The 12,168-nt window shown below is 38.9% G+C and overlaps 1 protein-coding gene across 3 annotated transcripts in view; it reads left to right on the forward strand.

The window, feature by feature from the left end:
* TMCC3 (transmembrane and coiled-coil domain family 3) overlaps window positions 1-6,813 on the forward strand; it is a 77,896-nt gene extending 71,083 nt beyond the window's left edge. For all 3 annotated transcript variants that reach the window (XM_069853493.1, XM_069853485.1, XM_069853477.1), the window contains exon 4: window positions 859-6,813. In XM_069853493.1, coding sequence (XP_069709594.1) covers window positions 859-1,161 — 303 coding nt within the window. In that variant the 3' untranslated portion in view covers window positions 1,162-6,813. The remainder of the gene's footprint in view (window positions 1-858) is intronic.
* Window positions 6,814-12,168: the final 5,355 nt, after the last annotated feature.

Genomic DNA, 12,168 nt, shown 5'->3' on the forward strand with positions numbered 1-12,168 from the left:
TGATGCCAAAGTCCCAGCTTCTGCTAAAAGGGGTATTTTGGCAAGTAAGTGTGAAACAGCTGGAAATTTTTCCATGTTTCTCTTTGAGTGTGGGCTTAAGGAACCATTTTACTCAAAGACCATTTTTAGTTCACCCTCAAGCAGAAGAGTAAGGTCTGCTTTCTTTAAAACAAGATGTGAAGTGGAATATTTTATGTCATACAGAGAATCCCGTGAAAGCATCACCACAGATTCCTCTACTGTCTCCACTGCATCCTGTTCACTTGGGGTATGGATTAATAAGCCTTCATGCTGATGGAGGGAGAAGGCAATCTCTTACTGAGGACTCCATCCCAGCACTGTGTGATGTGCAGCTTTCAGCAAAAAAGTAATTTAGACCAGAGAGGTGGTGAAGACTAAGTAGTACATGTTGCAAAGTAGATTTAAGTAGTATCACAGCAAGCCTGTACTACCCAAATGTTTTCTACAGCATATGCAAAAAAACTAACTTTGATGCTGTTTTAATACAGTGAAAGTTGCCATGGCAACAGTTGCCCAGTACTTTATCAAATCAGTATATGCAGAAAACATTATCTGTCATAAATGTGAGTGCTATGATACTTTTTTCTCAAGCATGAAAAATATAAAAACTACGTTTTGGACAGAGTTGTCAGACTTGATTATGCCTAAGCAGGCAGTGATACACGCGTGCACATATAGATACACATTTATTTTTAAGAGACTTGGTGGTTCATTCAAGTTTTAGAAGTCTATAATAAATTACACTTCTGATCTAGTTGATGGATGGCTCTGCAGCCAAAATGGGAAAAGTGGTGTATGGAAAGAACAGCTGCCCTAATTCTTGTTTTCTGTCTCCAGGAAGCCTTGGAATCATGCCAGACCCGGGTTTCAAAACTGGAGCTCCATCAGCAAGAACAGCAAGCACAGCAGTCTGAAACGGTTAATGCCAAAGTGCTCCTGGGGAAATGTATAAATGTTATCCTGGCCTTCATGACTGTCATCTTAGTGTGCGTTTCTACTATTGCAAAGTTCATTGCTCCTATGATGAAGAGCCGTTTTCATATCATCTGCACTTTTTTTGCAGTGACACTGCTGGCAATATTTTGTAAAAACTGGGATCATATCATTTGTGCCATAGAAAGGATGATTATACCAAGATGAAGCTGCTGGTCTGGCCTTCTTTTTCTTGGCATTTTTTTTGTCCTCTCCCCTCCCTGTTTTTTAAGTGTTGTGTGTATACAAATTATTTTTTATCAGTTTAAATGTGTAAACTGGATGGAGAAGGCTACAAAGACACTTGGAATATAAGGTGTAAATACGTATATGTGTACTTCTTGGCAGTCACTTGCCTGTTGAATCTGGTTGTGTCTAATTTGCTATGTCTGTGATGAACTGCTCACTTATGTCCATCTTCTGCCTTAATCAAAGGGGTTTTTCCACTTTATAAACCCATACCCACAAAAGATGGTATGATGCTCTGGGAGGGATCAAAGCAACTGCAACTGTCAAGCGTGCTTCTTACTAGACTGGAGTGCGAAGAGTGTGATTAGGAGGGAGTGCAACATAATGTATATCAGCCCTCATAGACTAATAAGTTAATTTTCTCTCTGAATCCAACTAGAATGATAAGCCAAATCATACAGTCATATGCATTAATAGTTCTTCTAAACTATTATATTATACTATATATATATTAAAAACACTGTATAGATTCTAAATTAATAGAGTATGTGTATTTGAGGTTTCTAGTTTTCGGGACTAGCAAAACTTGATGCTTCTGCTAGAAACCCTTTGCACAGAGAGTTTATTGTTTGTAAATTAGACTAGTGATGACTGTTGAGCACAGTTAGTTGTTGTTCTATCCTGGCACCATTCCTTATCACACTCGGGAAATGCATAAATGTGGCACAAGGCTTCCAAAGATGAAGTGGATTGAATTACAAGATCTCCAGGCCACTTTGTAAAGGAGCAAAGTAGCAAGTAATGGTGGGTAAGTTGCCAAGCAGACCAAAGCACTCACTCGCTTCAAGCCCTGCAACCTGCAAAGGGAAAGGAGTGCACAGAAAACTAACATTTAGGTTAGCCTTTGTTAGAACTGAATTGTTGGGGTGCTCTAACTGCATGCAAAGCAGATGGGTGGTGGGACTCTGGGTTCAGTGGATTTCTTTCTTGTGTCAGATTAAGGAATGTGGAAGAAGCATGAGTGAACAGGTCCTTAGGGAACAGGGAGTTAAACTTCTGTAAATATAAAAACACTGTGCAGACTCTCCTGACAAACATTCCTGAATATAATATATTAGCGTACAGTACCACTACTAGCAGAGAAGGTTGGGTTTGTTTTCTTACTGGATTTATTTTGCTTCACTTAAGAACTGCAAAAAAAAATTGCCTTGAAATCTGCTTGACTTTCAGCCATGATGTAAAATAAGATCTTTAATAAAAACAAAACAACCACCAAAACAAACCACCACAACCAGAATTCTTCACCACTCTCCATTAAACGAAACAAAACAAAAAAGACAGTGGGAAAAAAAGACAGTGTCTCCAGTTATTTGACATAAAGTATTTCTTACTTTGAAAATAATTGTCATGACAGATTTTCTTTTCAGTTGCAGTATTTGTTATGCTGGTTTTATGGGGGGGGGAGGGAACAGGCTAAATTGATGTGTATATTTGTTTTTAATCAAGTGCAATAGTTGGTTCAGAAATTCAAAAAACCTTATTCTGAGGAAAGGGAGCAGGGGAGAGGGGTAGGGAAAGAACTCTGACATTTTATCATCATTGGATTAACAGTGAATACGGTTACTTTTTGTGGCTTCAGAGAATAAAGGGAGGACAGAATTAACTACATAAATAATTATATGACTCAGCATTTAGAAAATTCAATTAAAACACTTTTAAGTCTCATTAAAGAATGTGCTACATCTTTGAACAGAGAAACTGGGAAGCATTGTGCTGGCTTGCAGGCAGTGGAAATGAATCAGATCAGGCACACCCGCGTTACCCTAACCCAGCCCTGCCTTACTGCCTTATCTTCAGAGGAAGGTGGGGTGGAAAGCAGAAGTCCTGCTGAGAGGGATATGCCTTTATTAAGCCCAAACTTACTAATGTGTTTATCCCTGGCTGTGTCAGGAACAATTATAGTATATACACATTCTCCTGTCCCTTTATGTTGGCTTTTTTATTCTTTGCTTTTACACCATGTTCGTGGTATCCTAGAAGAAGGAAAGAGGTGTATTATGTTATATGTAACTTTCCTGTCTTAATTGCTGCATGTGCCTTGCATATCTCTTAACCCATTTTGGCACTGTATGTGTGCATTGCAACAGGCCTTTACACCCAACTTCCAGGCACTTGCTCTTTGCCTCCTCTTACAGCCAGCTCATAAACTGAGGAGACTGCTTCCACCAATGCAACTCATAAACTTTATCTTCACAGGAAGTTCATTCCACAACGTTAAAACAATTAAAAGGAAAAATTTAGCTCTTCCCTAGCCTTTACATCACAAGAAAGGGCTTCTCTTGGTTAATTTTTATGCCCTTTTGATGTGTCCTCAGATCCTCTTGAACTTTTCCCCTGTTTTAGTATTAATTGCTCCCATCTTCATTTTTGAAAAGGCATATGTCTTTTCATAGTCTGTGTTTTACATTTCTTTAGCTAATGAGCGTGCTTCTATAGAATCCCTTCCTTTCTGAAGCCTTTTCCTAAATTCTACTGCCTGTTTTACTTATCAGCCTTAAGACTCTTATACCCCTCCTTTCCACAGGCCACAAGATCATACATCCGTTACAAAAAAACAACCCACAAACCAAAACAAGACAAGAGTCCTGGTACTTGTCCTCAGAAAGCTGTGACTCTTAATGTTGTTTTCTCACTGTCTTTATTATAATCTCCCATTATTTTATTCAGTTTGCACAGCCACGTTCTGGTGTGGCCACTTGAGAAAATTCTGTCTAGCACTTTGTTAAATGGATCCTGAAGGGTCCATGTGCAAGAAAGAAATACCACCTGTTAATAATTTTTACATAAGAAAAACTCCTTTGTCTGTTGCACGGTTACATGTTTAAAGATATAATAATTCCAGTTCCAGTGTATATAGTTAAAAGTGTAATGTTGGGTAGTCTCAAGGTCATGCAGGAAAAAGGTTAGTTGTTTTTCTTATAACGAAGGAAGATGATATGTTAAAAGCTGAGGACATGAAGGCTTCTGCTCCAAGGGCATCCTATTACAATCCTGAAAGATTATCTCAGTGCAAAATGAAGGTAGAACATAAAATCAGTGGGTTTATGAAAGATTGTTCACTGTCTTGATAAAATCTGACAGGGTCCAAATTGGAAACAGAAGGGTCTTGCATTTCCATATTGGCTTTATATCTGGCAGAGCTATAAAGGCTGCATAATATTACTTGTGTATATTTAAGCAACCTTACTGGTGCATATTAAAGCAACTCTAAGTGGTAGATGGGCACAGAGCTTCTCTGGGTTATTTTTCCTGCTGGATTTAAATCACTGGAGGATGTAACACACAAAAATTTATGCCTTGTTAGATCATCAGGCTGGAAGAAAAACAGCAAAAGAGGTAGATGGTTCTCTACCTCTAGAGACTTAAAGAGCTGATGACTAGTGAGGGCAAAGCTGGGACAAAAAGAGAGATGAGCCTTTTTGTTTCTTGCTGCTGTGAATCATTAGCTGCCCCTGAAACTACACTCTAGGCAGTTTCTGTGTAGAATGATGGGGCAGCTTCAGCACAGAAAGGTTCTTCCTAGCTTTTGCCTATAAGGAACAGATACAAACAGCACTGGGATGTGGCAGTGCAGGCTACCAGCTGTATCTGTGCTTGGGATCAAGAACAGGCTCTTGGCTGGGCTAGCCAGGGCTGACACCGTCACCACTAACTTTGGTATCAGAATAATTTCCATTTCTTAGGCTAGGATTATATGAGTGTATGTATCTGGCCTGCAGCCAGAGCCTTGCTTGCTGTGAAGGTATGCCTAAGCCAACCCAAACAGCTGCAAGACTTCTCTTAATGAGAAATTTGTTCAGCTTCTCAATCAATTAACTGTGTTCTGTCAGAATACTGTTTGCCTTTGTTCTCATAAAATGCATTAGACATTCTTCGTATACTCCTGACACTTACTCATCATGAGCCTCTGAAACACTCCCACTCAACAAGAAGTTGTCAGACAGTGTCTTTTCTGTGTGGTGGTGCCTGGTAGTCAATTATTTCACTTCACCTTGACAGTAGGTCTCCAACTGAAAAGCCCTTCAGTTAGGTCTTCATACCTGTTCTTTCTGCTCAGAGGTTCCTGGAGATTTAGATTCTTGTGAAGGCTAGCACAATTTTCCTGATCGCTCCCATTTCAGCATTCAAAACTTGTATAATGGATCCCTTCACTAGCTTCAACTATAACACCATTATTGTTGAACATCCAATTAGTCATTGACAGCACTGAATGAGACCCAGTTTAAATTCCTTCTCCTTTCTACTTTATATGTGTTTGTGAAACTTCTTATTTTACTGCAGTCCTGTGATGTCTACTCGTTCTGAATTCTTAGAGAAGCACTGTCAAATCTGACTGCTTCTTATTTAATATCAAAATGCTTGTGTTATGCAGTGCCTCTGCTGTAGGGTCACACATACATATCTCCTATCTACACTACATGAAGGATACTTAAAAGCCAATGGTTTTCTTTGAACGAATCGTGACTGCTTGTCTGGGGAAAAGGAATTCAATAGGTAAAGGCAGTTTGCTGCAGGGAAGATACTTAATCCACTGACTAGAAATTGAAGCTAGACAAATCCAGTATAAGCATAAGCTTCAGTTTTGTAATCCTAAGGGTTACAAGGTAATTATTAGCTGCTGTATAACATAAGCAAGGACACCAACATTTGATCTTAAAATTGAGTTAAAATTGATGAACAAGAAATTATTTTGCGGAAAAAAATAACACACAGAAGCCTGTGGTTCGTTTGGGTGGTATGGAAATCCATTTTGGAAACCAAGCCCCTTTCCACTGTGATATAGACATTTTACTTCTGTATTCAACGGTACAACAGAAGGTAAACACAGATTAATGTAATTAAACACTTTAATTTGGATAACAGAATTTAATCACTTCTGAAAGGCCATCTAGGAATAGCAATCAGGCAAGTTTATTCTCCTCCTTTTTAATCAAGCAAATTTTTTTTTTTGCTTTTTCATTTACTATCATGCCAGAATGTAGCCTTTAATTAATTATAGTGCTCCCCTTTAAAATGCAAGAGATTATAAAAGGCTTGTTTTCAGAAAAAGTTTGAATGGTCTTTCTGATGCTGAGTAAAATCCAGCAGAAATAATCAGACAATTTTACATTACAGCAATGAAAGACTAAGGAAAGTTTAATGTTAAAAGTTAATGGAATTTCTTATTTTTGCTGGAAAAGGAAACTGAGCAAACTGAGATGATGCTGTATATAAAGATTGCATGAGGACTAGTCAAGCTATCTTGTATGGTTGATTTGCTGTATGTTTACTGTATTGAGTTGTACTGCTGTTGGAAAGTTTTGCACAAAGCCACCTTTCCTTTATACCCAGGGAGTCTGGGTCTGGTAGTACTGAGGTGTACCAAAAATTGTTATTTTAATTGGCTAAAGTTAATTGTCTCAGTGTGTGATCTACAGTGTTTCTCATACCATTTTCATTTTGTGCAGCACTGTGGAAAGATGCAACTATGAAAATGTAATTTTTGTATATTTTGTTGTGTAGTCATGACTGCCTCTAAGGTGCCATTAACATTTTTTAAAATAAAAATATTTACATTTATTTGATGATGAACATTCTTTCTTAAACTTATTTTCTGATCACTCAAACTCCTATCATTTTTTTTTGTCAGTAACAAAGTTATTCAGCTGTCAATGGCTAAGTTATTCAGCTTTAAAATACTGGTGAAACCAAGCATTCTGCTCTGCTACAGTTTTGACCCAAACCAGTAATTTGATTTATATTTACAGCTCTGACATGGGAAAACTGCAATCACCAAATGAGATATCACCATTGCTCTTCACCAGAGCTTGTGTGAACATGCTATGCAAACATAATGCTGTTGTGCCAAGCAGTTGGACTCGCTTTGGATTATTTTTTTTGAAAACTGAATTGGAAACCTAAGCTGAATTTTGACATTATTGTCAGTAATCTTGGTCACGTTGTCAAAAATGCAATACTGATATGCCTAATAGTTAACATAGCCGACATAAAGCAAAAGATTTGCTTTTCTTTTTTCACAAAGCAGAGGTCTTGTCAGCTGGCACCAGCAGCTATTGGGAATGATATTATTTTCATACCAAGAACCGAGTAGAAACAGCGCAGTAACAGCAGGTTGCTTTACAATCATGCTGTGCTTCCCGCTTCCTCGTGTTCGTGGTCATGGCATACAGTGGCTCCCATGTCACCTGCAGACTTTCCAAGGTCTTGTCATGCTGAATTTTACACGGATGCCTGGAACTCAGTCTATATTGAGGCTAACTCCATTCACAAACAGCAGGTTCGTCCCCAGTCGCTGATGACTTCTGCTGATAAATTCTGCCCACTGCTGTCATGGGCCGAACAGCCCTGCTAACACACTGGTAAGCCTGACACTAAAAAAGGCATCTCCACACCATTGGTTCTCACAGTTATTCTTAACTCTGGCTTTGAAGAGTGCATAACACACCCTTGTAACTGTTTTAGCACCCGAAGTAGAAAGGCAAATAAGAAAATACAACAGTGCTGTTTAACTTAGCACAGAAAGAGAAGGGTCATATCCAAGTAGTGGTCACTGTACAGTATTAGGAATCACTAGATGAGATAAATCGACCTTACCAGCAGTGTACACTGAAAATACTTCATGTTTGTGGGCCCAGTACATCTAAGAAACAAATTTGTATGAATGTGCCAGAAACCATCTGAAGACACCCAAGATAACTTCTGCTACTACACTGCGTCTTATTTTTCAACACCACACAGAATCACAGAATCACTAGGTTGGAAAAGACCCAGTGGATCATTGAGTCCAACCATTCCTATCACTAAACCATGCCCCTCAGCACTTCATCCACCAATCTTTTAAACATCTCCAGGGAAGGTGACTCCACCACCTTGCTGAGCAGCCTGTTCCAGTGTCCAATGACCCTTTCCGTGAAAAGTTTTTTTCCTGATGTCAGGCCTGAATGTCCCCTGGCGGAGCTTGAGGCCAGTACCTCTTCTCCTGTCCTGTCACCAAAACCTGCTTTGAACAAGGTAGTTCATATACTGCTAGCAGCGCAGTTTAAACTTAGTGATAAGTGCTTCCTTAATGCATGTGCGCCATTGCTCTGCTTGTGCTACCACGGAAGAGTATAGCAATCATACGGTGGGTTCTGCCTTGCGTGGCAACTTACACAGAGTTGATGTAATTGAAAGCAGAAATTTCCACGCTGTATCCTCCTCAGTTCATGTTTAGACCATGGACTTACTTGACAACTCATTACTTTTGTGAAGTTACTTAGCAGATCGATGCTATGTTACCTTTGATGTGCAGCCTACTAGATTCAGACAGAAGTAAAGCAGAGAGGCTGAACTGTCCTGCCTTAGGACAAGCTTGAAGTTGGCCAGTTCGAAGCTGCTGAGAGAAGCATTGACATGCTTTTGACAGAACCTATAGGACATGAGATTGCATTTGATGTAGTCATGATCCCTTCAGCTGATGAACGTGTAGCTCTAACTTATGTGTGCACCTATGTGTGCAAATTTTGAAAATTTTTTTCTAATTAGTGTGTCTAGAGTGAAGTCAGTCTAACGGGAATGAAAGGACAGTCAGGACTAAAGCTTGTAATACAGGAGAACAATATACACAAATGTGAAATCTCCTTGCAGCCCAATAAATTCCCTGTGTGTTTTTCTGTTGAATACAATTTTAATAAGTTAGTACTTTTCTGGGAAACATCCTTTTCCCCCATAGCCACAGGCACATGGTTAAAGGAGAAGGACGCAGAAGATCATTATTTACAAGCACAAGATACTGTGTGGATGCTGACCAGAAAAGTAGAGACCACAATGCCTGTGTGACCAGAGGTCCCAAACAACACATTCACCCAAGTAATGGTTTCATAAGCTGCCTCCCGCTTTATATCTACTGATGTCCTATGTGCTAAAAATTACATTTCAGCCTTACTGAGTGCAACAGTAAAATCCCCTCTGAGTTTAACTGGGGAAAACTCTCTTCATAGCACTATGGCACTTAAAAGCAATTTCATCTTCTGATTTTGCAGTGGTGAAATTATTTTCTCAGGCAATCTACACACAACAATGTACCATTTTAACTCTCTACCACAAATAACACTATACACAGCCACAGACAGCTCTGCTGCAGTTTTATGAGATGATGGAACTATTTGGATGCTTTCAAGTTCTGCTGACTTAGAGGCAGAACAGAGTTTGTACTCCCAACACTAATTCCCCACTTGGCCTCTATCCTGCTTGATTGGATTCAGGTCAAGGTGACATAAACTAAGCACGGATTAAACTACAGGTATGACCAGCAGCATGTGTGCATAGCAGCAAAATCCTTCTCTAAAGATATGCCACTGGACTATGAGAGCTTGAGGATTTGCCTAATCTAGCATGTATTTTCAGCTTGATCAACCGAGGCAGCAAGGAGGTCTAAACAAGCTTTCAAGCTCATTAGGACATTTTCTGACCATACTTATACAGTATCTTCCTCCAAACAGTGTATCTGCAAAACACATCAAAATATTTTCTTGAGCTTCTCTACATATTTTACAGCTCTTCATAGGTTGCTTTCTGTGTGAGGATGAACCTTGCTGCTCTGTGAAATGCTGATCTACCCAGAACTAATACAAGATGACATGTGAAGAGAATAAATAATTTCTAACACTGTCAACCAAAACCCTTGACATCTCTAAATGAAATCTCTTTAATTTTAGTAGAGCCCCACACCTAATTTAAAGAGTGTACCTTAAAGAGTCTTCTTTTTTTTTCTTTTTGAAAATAAACTATTGAGGTATGTAGCTGCATAGATTTCTATTTCTACAAAAAGCCTGTGTTGTGGGAGATATTTCATAAAGGGGAATTTGCCACTCTTGGAATAACCCAGCATATTAGAAAGGTTTTATACCTGCTTCCTTTAGGCACTGTCTTAATTAGAAGAGTAAGACGGACATAAACAAAGAGAAATTAAAAAAAAAACAAATCCCAATACTTGTTTCCCCTCTCTCCTCAACAGAATCGCTTCTTTTCATACTCGCTTTTTTCTCTCTCTCTCTTTTTTTTTTTTTTATTTTATTTGTCTTGTAATACTTATAGTCTTCATTTTCTATCTGGTTCTCCCTCTTGCTCTCTAGGGTCTTTTCTTGATTGACCCTCCTCTCTCCCTGCTTTGTCCATAAGCTCCAAGCACCTGATTTCTATTCCTCCTTCCTTCAGCCATCTCCTCCTTCTGCCCTTGAAATGCATCTTGTTTCTTCCTTGTAGTCTACAAGACTTCTAGGTCAAGTCCATCTGAGTCACTACAGCAGCTCTATTTTTAAAGCAAGCAGAGGTGGGAGCAGGTTTTCAGCACTGTTTCTCACATTGCTGTGAGACATGGGGAAAGATGGACACAGATGGACACTGTGACAAAGAGCATCATTACCTCCCATACTTAAGAAATGCTATCAGGTGATGAACTACAAGTAACTGACTTAGTGGGCCTTTAGGGAAACAAGTACCCTTTTTCAAGAAATGTGAAAAACATGGATGCAAATAAAAAGCAACAAGATTTCCATCATCTTGAGTCATCCTTTTAGAATAAGATTCCACACTAGAAATTATTACAAAAAGAATTCACCATTATTCAAGAAATTAGCTGGCATGAGACACCCAACCCTGTCTGTTGCTTTTAGTTACCTAAATAATTTCAGATTTAGCAATTTTTTGCTATGTCCCCTGCAGAGTTCACACTGAGTGACCTAGATTCCTCAAGTCATGTTTCTCATGTAAATTAATTGTTTTCCAATAGATTATAACCATGTAATCCCAATATGAACAGACACCAGCCCAGAAAGCATCCAGCCCATGCTACCTTTCCTGCTAATGAGGCTGTCCAAGGGAGGAAGACTTCTCTTCTGTTTGACTTTAGTAAGCAGTAATAGTTGTTGAGCTGAAAGTGAAAAAGATAACTTAAAAATGAGTAAATTTCATATAATCATAGGATCATAGAACAGTCCGGGTTGGAAGGGATCTTCAAAGATCATGAAGTTCCAACACCGCTGCCATGGGCAGGGACACCTTCCACTAGGCCAGGTCACTCAAAGCCTCATCCGACCTGGTCTTGAACACCTCCAGGGATGGGGCAGCCACTTCTTCTCTGAACATTTGATACAGGAAATAAGAGTCAATATGCAACATCATAATACTTTTTAAAAGACTTCTTGCATTGTAAAACCATGTTGAACTACATCCTTTTTTTTTTTTTTCTTCATCAAAATGTGTTTTGCATCAAAATTAAATCTCAGTTCATTTTGGAAAGTAAGCTTTTAAGTTGTTATCTTTATTATTTCAGTGTAGGTATACATTGGTACTGATGAAATGCTCTTTATATTTCACTTCAAATATTGCAAAAAATAAATAAAAAAAAATTGTACAGCAACCTCAGTCAGCTTTGTCTGCCTTCCAGTGAAGCACAAAACTGCTGTCACTGTAGCTATGGGAGTGACTGCAACATGGTTTGGACACCTTCCTATTCACACAGCTTACAGCCACCTCTAGGGGGGCTCACTGTCATTGTCAATTCCAGAGCTGTATAAAACTACTGGCAAATTAAACGATTGGCTTTTTTTTCCTTGGTTATGTGTCTGTCATCAGTAATACCCACCTTCAAAGATACTAATCAAAGCCGATTTTAGTCTTTATTAAAGGATTGTTAATCTTATTACTGGAGTGTCAATAACAGTCTGAATGATCTCATGCTTTAATCAAAGAGATTTTGGAGAGAAACTGAGAAAGTTTACCAGAAGACTGCGTTTACAGTACTTCAGTTCCTCCTACAAGCTGATTTCTGTCAGTGACCATTGCCAGGAACACCTGGAATATATTGTCTTTGTACATGACCACATAAGCCAAAGTGCTCAGGCTGGTATTACTGACTGGATCACAGCTACTCGACACTGCTGAACA

Source organism: Phaenicophaeus curvirostris, chromosome 1, assembly GCF_032191515.1.
Source record: "Phaenicophaeus curvirostris isolate KB17595 chromosome 1, BPBGC_Pcur_1.0, whole genome shotgun sequence".
In the NCBI taxonomy this organism is placed as follows: domain Eukaryota; kingdom Metazoa; phylum Chordata; class Aves; order Cuculiformes; family Cuculidae; genus Phaenicophaeus; species Phaenicophaeus curvirostris.